The 18,417-nt window shown below is 36.9% G+C and overlaps 1 protein-coding gene across 2 annotated transcripts; it reads left to right on the top strand.

Annotated features, from left to right (window-relative positions):
• Positions 1–3,622: 3,622 nt before the first annotated feature.
• HSD11B1 (hydroxysteroid 11-beta dehydrogenase 1) lies at positions 3,623–16,235 on the top strand. 2 transcript variants are annotated; one of them, XM_034414321.3, is made up of 6 exons: positions 3,623–4,043; positions 4,658–4,788; positions 7,808–7,919; positions 11,128–11,313; positions 14,725–14,868; positions 15,076–16,235. In XM_034414321.3, exons 1-6 carry the CDS (start codon positions 3,956–3,958, stop codon positions 15,294–15,296), a joined length of 882 nt encoding a protein of 293 aa, XP_034270212.1. In that variant the 5' UTR covers positions 3,623–3,955; the 3' UTR covers positions 15,297–16,235. The 2 variants fall into 2 exon arrangements, with proteins under 2 accessions (XP_034270212.1, XP_034270213.1); XM_034414322.3 differs by lacking the exon at positions 3,623–4,043 and adding an exon at positions 4,060–4,207.
• The last annotated feature ends 2,182 nt before the right edge of the window (positions 16,236–18,417 follow it).

Genomic DNA, 18,417 nt, shown 5'->3' with positions numbered 1-18,417 from the left:
AAATATTATGAAGTATATTTTGTTCCAATATACTCACAAAGATAATTGAAATATAATAAGCCTCTCTACCCCCTGGATAGTGATTATAGCAATAGATTTAATGGCATGCAATTAAAGTAATTGTGAACATGGCATTGGTGGAATTTTACTAGGTGTACACCATGTTAATCATTTCTTAAGAACTATAATACTGCCAGGGCCAAATATCGTTTTGTTAATTTGTAAATGTTCTATCTTTCCCCAGTGTGACTTTCCTAGTGCTCTCTCTACTCATTTAATCATAATACCACCTTTTGGGATAAGTTGGGCTGAGAGAAATTCACTGGCTCCAAGTCACCTAGTGACCTTACATAGCTGGATTTCCATAACCATAAACTGCATGATCATCTTGGAGACGGTTTATCCATGTGGCTTTAAGATTCTGCACTGACTTGACAGCACCTAATCAAATAAACAAACAATGCTGATTTATAATGTTGTACAGTGGTGAACCATCTGCAAATCTAGGGTAACATTTATTCCTAAAGTTAATTTGATACATATCTTTGTTTAATTTCAAAATCCTCTATGAAAGAGACCACTTCAAACTTCTGGCAGGAACTGCTTAGGAAATTTCCAGGAGGGAAAATGGGAGACCCCATCCAATGCTGACTCTGGTCCCATTTACTGATTGCTTCAACCCCACCACTGCATAGCTCTACAGATTTTTCCCCCAGGGAGAAATATTCTAACTAATGCAGTACAGAATTAATCAAGCTGTTTAACTGGGGTTAAACATTTAAAATTTTTCATTGCTTGGTCATTATATTGTTTAATTTTTGGCTTATTTTTATTGTCATACCTTGGCATAAATCATACAAAAATGATCCAAGAACAACAGCTAGAGACCATTAAACATAACCATAATTGGCAGCACTGCACATAGGAATGACTTAATAATTAATGTGAGATTTCAAGTTTACAACTTTTGTTTTGGAATTATTATCTACAGACCTGTATCTCTCTGTTCATGGCCATTGGGAATCTGTTAATTTTTCAGCAGTTCGTTACTCCAAATGTAGCAAGATATGCTCCTCCTTTCTTAAATACTTTTTAAGTTGATTTTGGCAGACATAATTCCTCAGAGGAGGAGTAGACTGTGGGAAAGTTGTACTTTACAATAGGCACCTTTATATCCTTAAACTCCTGGCAACATTGTTTTTACTACAAAACACTGATTTTAATTCTGTGTTACTTCTCCAAAATTCTGTGGATGAGTCTTAGCCTAGCTGAGGCCAAGTCTTCTCTAGCACCGTTGTGGAGTTCTGTCCCAATGACTTGTAATGAGACATACCCTAATCTGTGATGCTGTCAAGGAAGAATTAAATCTAGGCAGAGGGAAATTTAAGAAAACATTTGCCACAGAAAAATAGTATTGCCTTCATTAGCACTTTGCATTCAGAGATCTTAGATACTACAAGTAGTTCTTGACTTACAATGGACTCAGTGGTGAAATCTAAAATTTGTTACTACTGGTTCTGTGGGTGTGGCTTGGTGGTGGTGGGGTAATGTGACTGGGTGGGCATGGCCAATTTTTTTTTTAACTTTTAAAACCATTTTTTCTACAACCTCTTCAGTAAAGAGGTTGTAAAAAAATGCTTTCAAAAGACTCTGACGATCCCAGCTGAGTTGCTTGATCATCAGAGGGTTTTTTAAAAAGCCTCTGCCGATCAGGCAACTCAGCTGGGATCGTCAGAGCCATTTAAAAGAAAAAAAGTTTTTAAAAAACCCTCTGATGATCAGGCAACTTAGCTGGGATCGTCAGAGCTTGGATCATCAGAGGCATTTAAAAGAAAAAAACTTTTTTTTCTTTTAAATGGCTCTGACGATCCCAGCTGAATTGCCTGATCTGCAGAGGCTTTTCAAAAAACCTTCTGCCGATCAGGCAACTCAGCTTGGATTGTCAGAGCCATTTAAAAGAAAAAAAGCCTCTGATGATCGCACGGCTCAGCTGGGCATGGGGAAGCAGGGATTTTTGCTACCGGTTCTCTGAACCACCCGCCTCCATCACTACCGGATCAGGTGATCCGGTCCAAACTGGAAGCATTTCACCCCTGAATGGACTCACAAAAGGGACTTAGACCTGGTTTTGAAGTTCTGGTGTCACACACACACACACACACACCCATAGTCACATGACTACATTTTGAACACTCAGCAAACAGTCGCATTTAAGGCGGTTTACAGCAACCTTTGATCACATGACTGTGGTTTACGGTTTTGCCACAAACTGGCCTTTTGCCAGTTTCTGGCAAAAACTGGCAATAGTGAACAATGGGTTCGCGTAACAATCATGGCAGTTGCTTAATTACTGTGGCATTCTCTGTCACAATCAGTGACAGGGTAGTCACTTGATGACCACTGGGAAAAAAAAGGTCAGAAATATCGTTCAGGTCATCCATTTTACCACCATCACAAGTTATGACTGTAATTGCCAGGCGTAATACATCTTGTAACAGGTTCTGTAGCTTGATTAAGTTTTAAATAATAAAGGAATATTTTCTTCCCTTCAGTAGTTACTCACAACCAAACAAGCCATTTCTCTCAACTACAGGCACGTAACCACAGCACTATCAAGCCTTGGCAGCCACTTTCTTTCTGCTGTGATTCCATGGTGTAACCTCCATCTCTTCCTCAGACATCAACAGAAACAATTTAAAGTTGTGCTTGACTGAACTGGTTTTAAAACAGTTCAGACCCCATCCAGCGAGAGCCTCAAGAGTTATAAAACCCATTACGCCTTGTCAGGCATTTTCTTGAAAGAAGTCAGGTGAGGCATGATAGGGATCGGCAATGAGGGTCAGCAAAGATCATGTTAGTATAATTTTCTGCCAGCTCAAGTGCGGATAGTTGGCACTTTGACTTTGGCAATGGAAAAAGTTGTAAAGGTTGATTTACATTCATTTGTGGCATTTTTTGATCAGAGACATCTGTAGTGATGGTCTTTGAAGATATAGGTCGGCAATCAAAGCCCCATTCTTTTCCCCATGCATACAGTACATGTGACTCACATTAAAAAAGAGACAGGCTTCCACAATTTTGAAGCCAATGCCTGTTTTACTATGGATGTCTCTGTTTCTAACTGATTTCTCTAGCACTCTGCAGAGCTGAATATCGTGGCGTACCATATTAACATAGTTCTGTCTTAAAAATTTTCCATATGCAGAAGCAGTTTAGCAGTTAAAGTCCTTATTAGTTAAGGGAAACAAACAAACAAGCATATCAGAAAGAATATGGAACAAGCTAAATATGGTAGGCGCCTAGCATTTTTAGATACTCATTGCCAAGTACTGTAGGTAGGACAAATTGGCAAAGTTGTAGAGTTATTCGAAACAGATCTAAATCCACAAAGCAGCATGTGTCTCAATTTGTTTCCAAAAAACTGCTGTATATTCTTCATTTATTTTGTAATTATTCTGCAAACATTTGGGAGTAACAGACATATCTGGTTGTATGAGAGCCTCCTGCTTCATATGGAGTTTGTGTCTCAAAAACACTAACAAATGATTTTAAGAAACAAAGAAAGGCAAAGCAGGAGCCCACCTGGAATTGGCAGATTAGGGTTGTCTCTGAGTTGAAATTTGAAGCTTTTCAGTAAAGACACACCTCTTTAGAGTGTTATGCAAAATTCTCTATTCCAAACCAAAGGACAGGAAATATAAAATGCAACAGCTAGAATTCATAGTGACGCTATCACTTAGCTCAGTTTATCAGCTCTTGACAAAAAATTAGGAGGCTTGCAGTGATGGAACCATTGGCCTAAATGCCCTGAAATTGTCTGAAAGCTGGATTTTTAGGAAAGTTACTGTCTCCATACTAGCAGGTTTTAGCAGCGTTAACATTGTTCCTGCTCTTTTTCCTTTTTTTAAAAAAACCTTCTACTTCTCATACATGATTATTTTCTGACTACAGTGGGATGAATCTGCGGCAAAAGATTTTGATTCCTTTGGTAGGGATGGTCTTAGCCATTTATTTTTATTCAGGAAAGGAAGAGTTTAAACCTGGTAAGTTATTTGAAGTAAAGATATTTTTGAATTAAAAGGAGAGGCAGGAGAAAAAAAGGGAGCCTTGCTTTTAAAACAAACAAACTGGTTCAGAGCCTAAAATGAATCCTGCCTTGATCATGGATGGCTTTACTTGGAAGTTTTTACAAGCCATCAAGCTACAGGCAAGTAGATTTTTTTTCTCAGCAAGCAGGTAAGATGGGAAATATCTCGGAGGAGGGGGTGTTTTTGTTTTTTGAAGGCTTTTGATATCCTATCTGTTCAAAAAGGATTTTTGTTTCTGAAAAGTTCCTGAAAAACACACAAAAAATACTTGTATGATTGTTCTAAAAGCTTTTGTATCTGGAATGCACGAAATGGGTTAAAGTTAATGCCTAATTATATTGCGGGAAAGAGAAAAAGAGTGGGGGAGTAAAAATTATTTTGGTGTTATTTTATGCTCCTTTGGAATGCTAGTAATTCTTGTTTCTGCTGCTTTCTTGTGAATTTGACTGCTATGACTAATAACTGACGAACTGACTTATGATTTTTACTTGTTAGGCAATTATTTGGTGGAATGGGAAGCTATTTAATGTCAGCTTTATAAAATGTGATTCTCGCATCTTATTCTCTAGAAATGTTGAAAGGGAAGCGAGTGATTGTTACTGGGGCAAGCACTGGAATTGGTGAGCAGATAGCATACCACCTAGCACAGATGGGTTCTCATCTCCTGATTACTGCACGGACAGAAGCCCAGCTCCAGCAAGTAAATATTAAATATTCATTTATTCCACTATATAATTACACTCACAAGCTCTCATACACTTAAATGGTTAAGAGAGAGACAAAGAACACTCTCCCTCAAACTGAGAATGAAGATTAATTCTTCAAAGCCAGAAAGAAGCAAGGAGATAACTGCCACCATTCATAGGTGACCCTTAATGGCATTTTTCCTTTTTTGACTGATTAATGGGGTCAGACTGTATTACACCTTTCAAATTCCAGGGATATAGAAAGAGAGCTGCTTCATCTAATAGGGAGAGTCAGAGCAAGATCTCTGGAACAATTCCTTCTCTGTCTGCGGTGAAATGCCATTTGATCTTTTCCTGTGGTAATGGAAAGCAGGGGTGATAGCCTGGTCCAATGGATAAAGTCACAAACATATCAAACAAACTAACAAGCTTAATCATAGGAAAGGAGAGAGGACGGTAAATGTTAAGATTTGGGAGAGATTTAATTTTTTAAATAGTGGATCCCTGGTTTTATAGTTTATTATCAGCAGCATGTGAGTATGTTTGCACATCTTTAAGTATGTGTGTCTGTATGATTGTATCTCCAGCCATGCACCTGATAAAAATGTAGTGGATATCTTCTGAAAAATGTATCCTTTTCTGCTGATTCAAGATTAGATGGACAACACTTTATTTTGGTACAAAGAAGGGACCTGAATTAGTTTTTGAACATGTTGTAGATATTCATTCAAAACTTCCCAAGCCTTTGCAAACTTTCTTCTATATATATGTATACTGCCTATCTGGACAGCATGCTGCTTATCTGCCTATCTGGAAGAAAAAAAAATTGACCAGAATATCTAAAAAAGTATGCCGGAAGGTAAACTCAAAATTAAGTTCAGAACTATAAGCCCAGGCTATCTCTAAAACTGTTACCATATGTTCGATTTGAGACCATAGACTGAGTATACACATCTACACACAATATTTTGCAAAGCATGTGTTTTTGCCACTGCCCTCTAGAGACAGAGAGAGGCTGCAGCATCAACTAAGATAAGTTGGAGCATGTTTAGAGTTAGCCTGTGTCCTTATTTATACATATTTTTCACACGAACATGTTCCATCAACATTTTTCTAGGTGTAATCATGACATTTCCTTGAAATCTAGAAGTTGACGTTTGTTACTTTATGAAGAAAGAAAAGGAGGCGAAGATACATCATAATCCAAAGTACTGCCTTGTGATTCATATTCCTTCATGAGTCAGATTTGTCTTGTTTTTAACTTTATTCATTTATTTATTAACGTGTATTTAACTTTAAAAGTGAGATACAGCAAATGAGGCACAGGAAGGTGGCTAGACGTGATTGATGACTCAAACAGTCAGACCTATCCTATTCCTACAGCAGTATTCCTACTGTCATCATGATTGGTAGATTTGTCTTCCAGGTAATGACATGCTGAAGAGGGAGACCAATAGAAGTCAGAGAATTCAGCCTGTCTCTTTGCTTATCATTTGTTGCATATCTTTGTGCAGGACAGCACAATATGAATCAGAGCAGTGGCCATAGAAGCTGCATAGTGAATAGCAAAGGGGCCAGTAAATTTCATGTTGCTATCCTTTCCCACTGATTCAAGAGTAGATGTATGGCACTTTATTTTGGCACAAAAAAGGGACCTAAATAGATTTTTGAACATGTAGTAGATATTCATTCAAAACTTCTCAACTCTTTGAAAATATTCTCATTCCATGTATAAATTTACTATAGTTTTATTAATACTCATATATCTTTGCCAGAAATCCTTTATTTCTCAGTGCTATTTCTTTCACCCACCCTATTCACTTATGTTTTTAAAATCTCAGCCTTCCCCAAGTTCATGTACTGTCAATGGATTGACTCGGAATTATGGAAGTTCAAATCAACAGATTGGATGGAGATCTCCCTCTCTCTCTCTCCCTCCCTCTCTCCTTCCCTCTCTCTCTTTTCTATTGGATTTGAACATAATTCCGAGTCAATCCTTTGACAGTACATGAACTTGGGGAAGGCTGAGTTTTTAAAAACATGACTGAATAGGGTGGGTGAAAGAAATAGCACTGAGAAATAAAAAAATTCTGGCAAAGATATATGAGTGTTAATAAAGCTATAGTAAAGAAGAAGTAATAGGAGGAGACCGCTTAATGGAAAGCATATTGTCTCTCCCTTGTATGATCATTGCTGATCTCAGTACATAGACACAGACCCACAGAGAGACAGAGACAAAGAGAAAGAGATAGAGAATCTGATCATCTAAAGAAAAAATATTTTTCTTCAACTCACTGTTGACTATTGGCTTTAGTTAAAGCAATTCAAGCAGACTTTCAGATGAAATCTATCCCATCCTTCCCCATGTCTATCAGAAAATGCACAGGTTTTGCTGTGCTTTTTAAGAAACCTGTGTCAATGGTAACTGGGAACATTTCCAGGTGAGACTTTGAAGTTAGTCACTAAATCCAAATCTTTAGTATATTTAGTAACATAGTTTATTTTGGGATACTAACCTCTTTGTAACAAATATCAATACATCATCAATTCAACAAAAGTTGCAAACGATATATTACATATAAATAGTTTATTTCTTTTATGGTACCTGAATTTAAGGGGAAAATATGTTGGTTATTTACATAATATGGTTATTGGATTAACATGTTCCATGGTTTCAAATGATTTTTTTAGAATTATAAGTCTAGCATGACTACCAAAGGATGTTCTGCAAACCCAATATTTAAAATATATTTTTTTAAATAAATGTTGTTGTTTTTTATGGGTGAGGGAGATTGTACATCAAAAAGCTGAAAATGCTTTCAGCTGAAATTGTTAATGAGGTGGTTTTTCCAGTGGAAATTTCCCACTGATAACGCTGATCCAATAAGTCGATTTAAAATGTGCTGTCAAAATATCCTCATAAACTGGATTGTTCGGTTGCTTCTTTGCAGATATTTGATTTAATAAATTTGAGTGCAAAGAGTTTAAAAGGTCAAGGAATATCTACTAATTTTACTTTTCTGTTTGCTTTAGGTAGTTGCTCATTGTTTAGAGTTGGGTGCAGCATCTGCTAGGTACATTAATGGCAGTATGGAAGATATGAAATTTGCTCAAGCAGTAGTGAAGAAAGCAGAGGAATTATGGGGTATGTTGACTTTATTAGAACATGAGATGGTTCCAGCATCTTATTTCTAACTAATTATTAATTCTAACTAAATTAATAATGTGTGTTAGTAGAGCGGTGTGGTGGCCTAGTGGTGAAGATGCTTGCTTCCCACTCGGAAGGTTGAGACCTACCAATCCTAGGTAGAGGCAGATGTTTCTCTCACAGGGTGCAAAGAGGAAATATCTGCTACAAACTCTGTGTAGGTGTCAGGAAGAGCATATAGCCAATATATGCTCAGCCCCATTCAGTCATCTGATTCTACCTTGAATTAAGGGATTACAGGGTCATAAAAAGAAAATAATAATGATGTGCGTCAATAAGTAAGTACTACCCTTTATCTGCCCTTAAATGGATTTGAATATCAGATTTTAATATAATGAGAGAAATGGTGGGGAGCTTTATTTCTCTAAAGTATCTTACTTTGCCCACCCCAGAAGTAAAAATTTACACATATTTATTTACAGCATGCAGCATAAGTTGCAGTTTCTTTTAGCATTTTAACCCTTACTTATTTTAAAACTATTGTCAATAGTACACCTTACTATACGAATGGGAAATAAAATAATTGACCAATTATTACCAGACATTTATTGATCCCAAGCAGTGGTGGGTTGCTGCCAGTTCGGACCGGTTGCAAGAACTGGTAGTAAAACCAGTAAAAGAGCTCTGGTGGCTCAGCAGACTAAAGCACTGTTATTAACATCCACTTACATCTGCTGCCTGCAATTACTGTAAGTTCGAATCTCACCAGGGTCAAGGTTGACTCAGCCTTCCATCCTTTCTAAGGTAGGTAAAATGAGGACCCAGATTATGGGCGCAATAAACTGACTTTGTATAAATATACAAAAGTATGAAGGCTATTGCTTAACACATTGTAAGCCGCCCTGAGTCTCCGGAGAAGGGTGGCATATAAATCAATTTTTTTAAAAAAACAAAACGGCGGAAAGCTCCGCCCACTGATGTCATCATAGGCGATCTGCACATGCGCAGAAGAGTGTGCGCACATGTGAGCACAATGCGAACCAGTAGTAAAAATAAGTAGAACCCACCCCTGATCCCAAGCCTTTATAGATCATTTCATTTCTTGTGGCTTTGGATCTTCTGGAGTGAAAGATATTTAAGAGAAAACCATGGAATATTTTTTCTTAAAAATTAATACCACTAGGGCAAGTTTTTGCTTTCTAGTTTGCTTGATTTGCTAAATTTACATTTCATTTTAGTTATTATATTAAAATATAACAAACATTTGCTTTTGTTTCTCAGTAAAGCTCGAAACAAAACCTTCAATCTTTCTGGCACTAAATAAACCCAAGTGCCTTCAGTTGTTAAAATGTACAATTAATTTCATAGAAGCTTTTGTGATTTGGTAACTCCTGCTTTGGCTGACAGACCTACCTGAACCATGGACCTGCCTAGCTAGAAGCAATCTCAATTTATTTTTCCTTGTCTTTGTCCCCAATCACAGCTATCCCTTTTTCAATGATACAAAATTCATAAATCAACACCTCATCTTGAGCATTGTTGAATTCTAGTATACTATCATTACCCTAAGATAGAGTGTTTTAGAAATAAAGAGAATCTAGATTTAGTGCAATAACAATCTTGAAGATCATTACGTTCTCAGAAATAGAAAATAAAAAAATCTAACATCTGCAACTGCTTTCCTACGCTCCCATGGACTAAATGTGTGGACTAAATGGTATTCTATTGTTATTTTATTTATTTTTATTTATTTATTTTTATATGCCACCCTTCTCCGGAGACTCAGGACGGCTTACAATGCGTTAAGCAATAGCCTTCATACTTTTGTATATTTTATACAAAGTCAACTTATTGCCCGCACAAACCGGGTCCTCATTCTACCCACCTTAGAAAGGATGGAAGGCTGAGTCGATCTTGAGCCTCATGAGAATTGAACTCGCAGTAATTGCAGGCAGCTGGATGTTAAATGCTGCCTTAGTAGGAGGCATTAGCCTCCTACGCCACTCAGGCTCCTTATACTGGGATTCCCATTATGCCACAAGGAAACTTCTATAAATATTGAGAAGTCCTTGTTCACACTAAATCTGAGAAAAAAATCCTCCAAATTTGTTCTCAGCCCTAATCCTTCACAGCATTCTAGAAGGAAAACGTTTTGCTTTCCCTTCTACTACTTGAATATTTTATCTTCCCTAGTGACTCTCAGGGGAGTTTCAAGTGTTGTTAGATGAACCATTCATTTATTTGTTTATTTCCATTCTAATAGGACCTCTCAACTACTGTATTTGTGTGATTCATATATTATTTTAAGGGGCCACCAAGCTTTTGAGCACCAGGGACTGGTTCCATGGAGAAAGGTTTTCCTCAGACCGAAAGGGCGTGATTTTGCATGCTGCCTACATCCCGCGAAAGGGGCTTCACTTGTTTGTGCGGCCCAGTTGCTGGCATGCCACAGACCAATGCTGGTCCATGGACTGGGGTTGAGGACCCTTGTTTTAAGGAATGTTCACTATCCCTTTGTTTTTTGTTTAGTATAAGCTCAAGAACTGCTTTTTAAATAAGTATCACAATACATTTAGGGTTACCAAATAAGTAATATAATTGCAGACAAGTATGAAGAATTAACTGGGATTTTGTCCTGAAATCTTCTAAAGCAGGGGTCTGCAACCTTAAGTCCGCCTTGAGTCTTCGGAGAAAGGCGGCATACAAGTTGAATAAATAAATAAATAAATAAATAAATAAATAAACAAATAAAAACACTCAAATAGCCATTTGGACCCATTTACCACAGAAAAGAAAACACCGGGAGCCACAAAACCCTTCCCGTGCCTGACTATTTCTTGAGCAGCCACAAAACTAGCATATGTAGTTGAATTAAATGTTCTGTTTTCTTCTGAAACTTTTTTCTTGGATTTATCCATGGTTGGCCTACCAGTTGAAAAGCTCAATAAATCATGTGCTGGTGGGTGTCACACATAGGTGGTTGTGACATATATTTTGAGTGACAGGGAGCCACAGCAGAGGAGTGAAAGAGCTATATACAGCTCCAGAACTGCAGGTTGCTGACCCCTGTTCTAAGGCAACATAAAGTAAGGCCAGCTCAAAGTATTTAGTTGCCCAATACTGCATCCAAAATATTTGATCATAATGTTATTTTGCCTTCATCTACCAACCTAGTATAACCAGATATTTTATCTTTCTTTTACAGGAGGTCTAGATATGCTGATTCTGAATCATATTGGCAACTCCTACTTCCATTATTTCAACAGGGACATTGAACATGTGCAAAAACTTCTGAACATCAATTTTCTAAGCTATGTAACAATGTCAGTTTCAGCTCTTCCCATGCTTAAGAACAGTGGAGGAAACATAGTAGTTGTTTCATCTTTGGCAGGTGAGCATTAATTCATTAATTCATAAGATTATAGAAATCTCGGAATCTTAAACCTATTACAAATGTTATTGATTTTCCTGTTATCAGAATTACTTACAATTTGACTGTTATACTCATATGGCTTCAAGCTTAAATGACTACAGCTTATGTGTACCCCACCTTCCTTTTCTAATAGGCATAACTATCCTGTGGGTGATCAAATCACAATTTTAATGCATTTTTGCAGTTGAGATATTTAGAGAAAGAAATGTTTTCTGAAGCTTCTACAGGGCTTGTTCTTGAAGCATAATAAGGGCTAGATTTCTTTTCACAAAAAAGATTCTGGCATATATTATTTTTTATAATATGCAAAATATTGTCCATCTGTTGGCAGATGCATACTCAAGTATCCTGTGTTCTTCAGAATTTGTTACTAAGTCAGAAATAAAGAAAATAAATAAATAAATGAAAGTCAGAAATGGAAAGGAAATGTTTTCTTTGCATATCAGTTCAATATATTTAAGAAAATAATCTCTCAAGGAAAGTAGGCTTGTGTCACATATGAGGTTGGGGCATGGTTAGGATAAGGAATCAAAAGTGAGTTTTAGGAAGCAAAAAGAAATAAATTACCTTTTTATTTAGATAACGTTCCAGTATAGAAGCATGAATTTCCTGTTTATTTTGATAGAATTTAAGTTGAAATTTCATTTTAAAGATTGATTCTTTCTACTGGATGCAAACTGACAATTAGCTGAATAATTCTCACTAGAATAGAATAGAATAACAGAGTTGGAATGGACCTTGGAGGTCTTCTAGTCCAACCCCCTGCTTAGGCAGGAAACCCTACATTGAGTGTTGGAACATTCACAACTTCTGGAGGCAAGTTGTTCCACTGATTAATTGTTCTAACTGTCAGGAAATTTCTCTTTAGTTCTAAGTTGCTTCTCTCTGATTAGTTTCCACCCATTGCTTCTTGTCCTACCCTCAGGTGCTTTGGAGAATAGCTTGTCTCCCTCTTCTTTGTGGCAGCCTCTGAGATATTGAAACACTGCTATCAAGAAAAATCTGTATATTCTTCCCCATTCACAAGAAACAATTGAATGTAATGCTAATACATGCTAATAATATGCAAGTATCTACATGTTTAAAAATACAGATTTTCTTAGACTTACAGGCAGTTGCTAAATGATCATTCAAAATTTTAATGGCCTAGCATGACTGGCATGAATCAGCAAATGAAGTGAGAAAAGGGGAGAAGAAATATGATTCTGGGCTTGAATGGCAGCTGTCACAAGGTTGCTAGCCAAAGCTGTTGGGGGGAGATGCAGAGACATCTGTCCCATTGATCCAGCCTTGTATATAGGTGCTGGGGAGTAGAGCTCCGGGAAAGGACATCATCTGGGGAATGTGCTGCTAGTCTGATTAAACAATGAAGAAAGAAGAGAAAAGGAAGGAAAGAAAAAGACTGGTAAACAGTGGATGGAGAGAAAAGTTCAAGTTATGTTACCATCCAGTGTAATTGGGAGTTCCTGGTCCAAGAGGGAGAAGAAATGCCCATAGGTGGCTTCCTTGGAAGAAGGCAAGGGAAGACTCAGAAAGAGGTGGCATGCAAGGAGGGGATTGTTGGTCTTTGGTGAAGCCCTGATCTCTGGGAAAGAACTGAGAAGAACACCCTGAGAGAGGTTCTCCCCAATCAGAGAAGCAGTAGGTGTCATGTGAGAGGGATCTTGTGATCCCTGTGAGAGGGATTTTGGAGTCTTAGTGGACAACCAGCTGAATATGAGCTAACAGTGTGCAGCGGCAGCCAAAAAAGCTAATGCAATCCTAAATTGCATTAACAGAGGGATAAAAATCAAGATCAAGTGAGGTATAATACCAATCTATAAATCCCTAGTAAGACCACAACTAGAGTACAGCATCTAGTTTTGATCACCACACTCTAAAAATGATGTTGAGACTAGAAAAAGTGCAGAGGACAGCAACCAGGATGATTAGGGGATTGAAGATTAAAACATACGAAGAATGGTTACAGGAACTGGGCATGGCTAGTCTAGTGAAGAGAAGGACCAGGGGAGACATGATAGCAATGTTCCAATATTTGAGGGTCTGCCACAGAGAAGAGGGGGTCAAGCTATTTTCCAAAGGCCAGACAAGGAATAATGGATGGAAACTGAACAAGGAAAGATTCAACCTAGAAATGAGGAGAAACTTTCTGACAGTGAGAACAATCAACCAATGGAAAAGCTTGCCTTCGGAAGTTGTGGGAGCTTTATCATTTGAGACTTTCAAGAAAAGATTGGACTGCGGTTTGTCAGAAATGGTGTAGGGTTTCCTGCTTGAGCGGGGGGTTGGACTAGATGACCTACAAGATCCCTTCCAACTCTGTTAATCTGTTCAGGATCAGCAGAGCAGACCCAGGAGAAAGTCAATCCATGCTGAGCACACTACATTAAATCCAGCCCACTCCTCTCTTTTCATTTCCTCTCCATAAGCCCAAAAATGGGGATGGGGGAGGCAAAGTGAAAGCTGGAGGAAATAAGAACTAGAAGTGATAGTCTCTGGGAAGGAGTCTTAGGAGGAAACCTGGCCACGAGTAAATACCAGGATTATGCTGTGTATATATCTGTGCTAAATTCCTGTTGTAAATAGCTTCACAAAATATAGTAGCAAACATAAAAGCCTCTACAGTCTTTGTGTCAGTTGCCACCATTGCTAAGTAAAATATACCTCAAAAGAATGATGCCACATTGTGACAGAATTCAGTCTTATTTACTCCCAACCAATAGGGACACTTAAGTATTTGGCTCCTAAGAGCCTAGCAAGGTCTCTGTGCTGTCAGGTAAATTAAAAAAAATAAGTTCTGGAAAATTCTTCTTTGTGTTATGTTCTATTTTAAAATATTGACATGTTTATTTTAATGCGTATATACTTTTTATATAATCTCATCTTGAACCATTTACGATCAAATACAGTGATTTTTTAAAAAAAAAAATTTGGAAGCTTGAAACTATGAGGAAAACAAAGAACAAAAACAATCAAACAATATTTATATAGAAGAAAGGTCCTCTCTGTGTGCTGAAATGTTTTAATAATGGCCACTTTTAACACTTTAGGAGGAGTTGCTTTAATGACAAATAAACTGGGTAACATTTGGATGGCCAAGGGCTGCATTTAATTTATTCTGTGGATAAGGCTTGAAGGCCATAGCAGAGTTAATGATGGTGCTGATGTATAAGGGGGAGGCCCACTGCTATAGCCAAGATTCATTCTTTTGATAGTTCAGGCTGAAATTAGAGTTTTTGGAAGCAGTTGATAAATGTTGAGTTCATAAATAGAATCAGGGAGGAGAAAAACGTATCTCATACATCTCTAACATTATTCTTCATGGCATAGTATAAATTAAATTTATCATTCTAATTGTGGGATTTCTAGGCAAAATTGGCTTCCCGTTGACTGTTCCTTATTCTGCAACAAAGTTTGCAGTGCAGGGATTTTTCAACTCTTTGAGGCAAGAATTTGTCATGCAGAACATCAATGTTTCCATCACGGTCTGCATCCTTGGACTCATCAACACAGGTACAATTCGCATTTCCATATCTGATTTGTTTTAGGTCCTGGACTTCCTTGTCAGGCTGATACTGGCCAAATTTAGACAAATTATTTGCTTAATTTTTTTTAGAATTTAGAAGGAGGTTGTGCAAGAACAATTCAGTACACAATGATTTGGAGTGGTTTGGTTCCTCATCAGTGAATACTTTCTAACTACTATTTTTCTACTCTTAGAATCTGCCATGAAAGTGGTATCTGGTACAGTCACTATTCCATCTGCACCAAAAGAAGAATGTGCACTAGAAATCATTAAAGGGGGCATCCTGCGTCAGCGGGAGATTTATTATAAATATATGTTTACAAAGATCCCTACACTTTTGCGAGACTGGGCTCCAGAACTCATGGATTATGTCATTCGGAAATCTTTTAATGTGGACAATCTAAACGAAGATTAATCACAATCTGTCTGTTCACTGCCTCTGCATTTTTCTTTTCTGAATATGTGAGTTAAGAATTTTTCAAACTCGGCAACTTTAAGATATGTGGGAATTGAAGACCTCAGAACTTAATATCAAGTTTGAAAAACATTAATATAACCTATAGAAGAGAATATTTGTAGCTCAGGTTTGAACTGTAGGGTGCTTGGTGCTTTCTGTACTTGTTTATTTTCTTGCAGACATTTCATTACCAAACTGATCTTGAGATTCACTATGCTGTTATATATAGACCGCAAATCCAGTTCTGTGTCTTGGGATTTAAGTCTGTCAATTATTGCAATATAAATATTTATATTCTGGAATGGGACAACGTAGGTAAATATGGGTATCTTAGAAAAACTCAGGTTAATGATAAATATTTTTGTATGCTCTTAGACTGCATCCAGATTATTGTTTCTCTTAATCTGCATTCAGAACAAAACATGACGTAAAGCGAAAATTAGAGAGAAAAAAGTTGTAACACAGTGCTGAGTTTCATAGTTTTGAATCAATTCCTTATGTAGATTTCTCACACAGAGAGGAATAAGTGCAAATAAATGCAACATATCCTCTGGCTTGGACTGGCAGGAGGCACTTGATAGTTAACACATCTGGAATTAAACATTTGGCATAAAAAGTACATTTTTTAAATTTTTCAAAGTTTTAAAATTATTTCAAAAAATCAGTTGAAAATGTTTATAGTAATTTTATTAAAGATGTTAATTACATTTATAATTACAATTAATGCAAACTAAATAACAAAAAAGAATAGAAGGTACAGAAAAAGGAAAAACAGAGATAGAAAAGAATATGAGTAAAGAAAAAGAAAAGAAATATATAAAGTGTCTTTTAAACTTCATCAAATAAACTAATGTAATATTGCTTTTTTTAAACTTCTAATAAAGTAATAGAACTTGATTTCTTCATTTTTTTTCTGTCTTCTCTTTCTTCGCACGAGTTCTTCAAAACTTTAAGAAACCACTTTTGCAAATTAATATAGGAAAACTATTCAAATTGCTTTCTTTCTTTATTGTTGTATGTCACTTTTAGTTATTAAAACATCATCCAGTTTCTTTTGTATGTCCATCTTTTTCCACGTCAATCTTGTAGCCTGACATTTGTAAATCCACTTTCAACTCAGTCTTGTCAGGTAAAACTTGCTCCTCTTCCTTTTCTTTCATCTTTTAGACACAGTCTCTCCATAGAAGCAAATGTCTCTGATGACATTATTAATGCTAACTTTTGTTTCCATTTTTCAAATATATCCTTCAATATGTCCAATGATAGAATATTTTGCTTCATTCTGTGATTGTATGTCTAGTTTTTGTGTTCTCGTTTAATTGTAATCTTTAGTTCCCTCTAGTGTCCATTTTTAAAAAAATCTTTTATATATATAGTCTGTAATTTTCTAAAATCAAAGTTTTAATCACCCTTTTTCTGTTTTTTCTCCATTTTTTAAAGTTCTTAAACTTGTAGTTAAAACTTTCTTTTGCGAAGGATTGAAGGGAAAACTCACCCAGTGCTATCAAACTTGTCAGTACAAAGTTTTCCAATAATTGAAAAGCAATTAACAAGCAATTTCTGAAAGCCCTTACATGTAAAGGGTTTACATAAAAGTTTTTATATTAACAATTCTTTTTAAAAAAGATTTTGTGCGTCCAATATTTGCCACTGCTGGTGATGAAATTTACAACTAACATATTTGAACTACTCTTGATTGGCACCTTCTGTTCACTGGCTATAATACTGCAGAAGACCATTATAACACTTTTTTGCTCGAAGTCAATAGAGTCATTAAACTATACATACCATAAATAAAGCCAAAAAAACCCCCCAAATTACCTATTACAATAAGAAAGCTTCAATAAAAAAAAAATTCTCTTTGGCGAAAAAACAAAACTGGCTATGTAACTAATTTTAAAAACCACTACAAAATCTTATGCCACCAGATAAAGACAGAATGCATCAATTACCATTGCAAACAGGAGGAAGAGCTGTTACACTCGAAATCTACCCAAACTTTATATAAATGACATTTGTAAATGCCAAACTTAAAGACTCGAAAACTATCCCACCCCTAAAAGGGCCTAACGGGGAAGACTGTAATGACAAAGCTGTTAAGGCCAACCTCTTCAACACGTTCTTCAGCTCAGTCTTTGTCAACAGCAATGGCTTCTGCCCCACATTTCCTAGTCGTATCACAACTAATTGCAATGATCTGCTACATATTGATTTTACAGTAGATAACATTGAAACAGCACTACCCAACCTAAAGCCATCTCTATCTACTGGCCCTGATGGATTATGCACCTACTTCTTGAAAAAGCTCTCCACTGCCATAGCCGATCCTCTAAGTACAATCTATGCAGTATCTTTCAGAACCAGCTCCTTGCCTGACCTATGGTCAGTAGCCACAGTCATTCCTATCTTCAAAAAGGGAGACCACAGCCTAATAGAAAATTACAGACCCATCTCACTGTGTTGCATCACCTGTAAAGTCATAGAATCAATTATAAACAAATCCATCACCCTCCACTTAGAGACAAATAACCTGCTTTCTAACAAGCAGTTTGGTTCAGGAAAACTTTGTTCTGTAATCTACAGGTCCTTCACTGCAGAAACATTTGGACCACACAACTCGACCCGGGTAAAGTAATAGATGCAATTTACATAGACTTCTGCAAAAGCTTTGATTCAGTGGTACATGACAAACTACTGTTAAAATTAAGCTCTTCTGGTATTTCCGGATCCCTGCACAAATGGATAGCTGCGTTCCTGTCAAACAGGCAAGAAATAGTCAAAATAGGGAGCGCCCTATCAAACCCAGCACCAGTTAACAGCGGTTTCCCCCAAGGTAGCATTTTAGGACCCACACTCTTTCTGCTTTACATAATGACCTTTGTAATCATATTATAAGCAGCTGCGTCCTCTTCGCTGATGGCATAAAACTATTTAACACCACTGACAATACTGCTGCCCTACAAAGAGACCTTGACTATGTGTTAAAATGGTCGCGCAATTGGCAACTCCAAATCTCAGCTACAAAATGCTCTATCCTACATTGGCAATAAAAATCAGAGCACCAAATACAATCTGGCCG

The sequence above is a fragment of the Pantherophis guttatus genome, chromosome 3, assembly GCF_059756535.1.
Source record: "Pantherophis guttatus breed Tessera chromosome 3, ASM5975653v1, whole genome shotgun sequence".
NCBI classification, from domain to species: domain Eukaryota; kingdom Metazoa; phylum Chordata; class Lepidosauria; order Squamata; family Colubridae; genus Pantherophis; species Pantherophis guttatus.
Note: the sequence above shows the minus strand (reverse complement) of the source record. Positions and strands in the feature narration are given on the sequence as shown.

Excerpts from the sequence above, each read along its gene's own strand:
- HSD11B1 (XM_034414321.3), top strand. The coding sequence starts at position 3,956 with ATGAATCTGCGGCAAAAGATTTTGATTCCTTTGGTAGGGATGGTCTTA. Across the intron at positions 4,789-7,807 it reads CAGAAGCCCAGCTCCAGCAA|GTAGTTGCTCATTGTTTAGA; the intron begins GTAAATATTAAA and ends TGTTTGCTTTAG. Across the intron at positions 14,869-15,075 it reads CCTTGGACTCATCAACACAG|AATCTGCCATGAAAGTGGTA; the intron begins GTACAATTCGCA and ends TTCTACTCTTAG.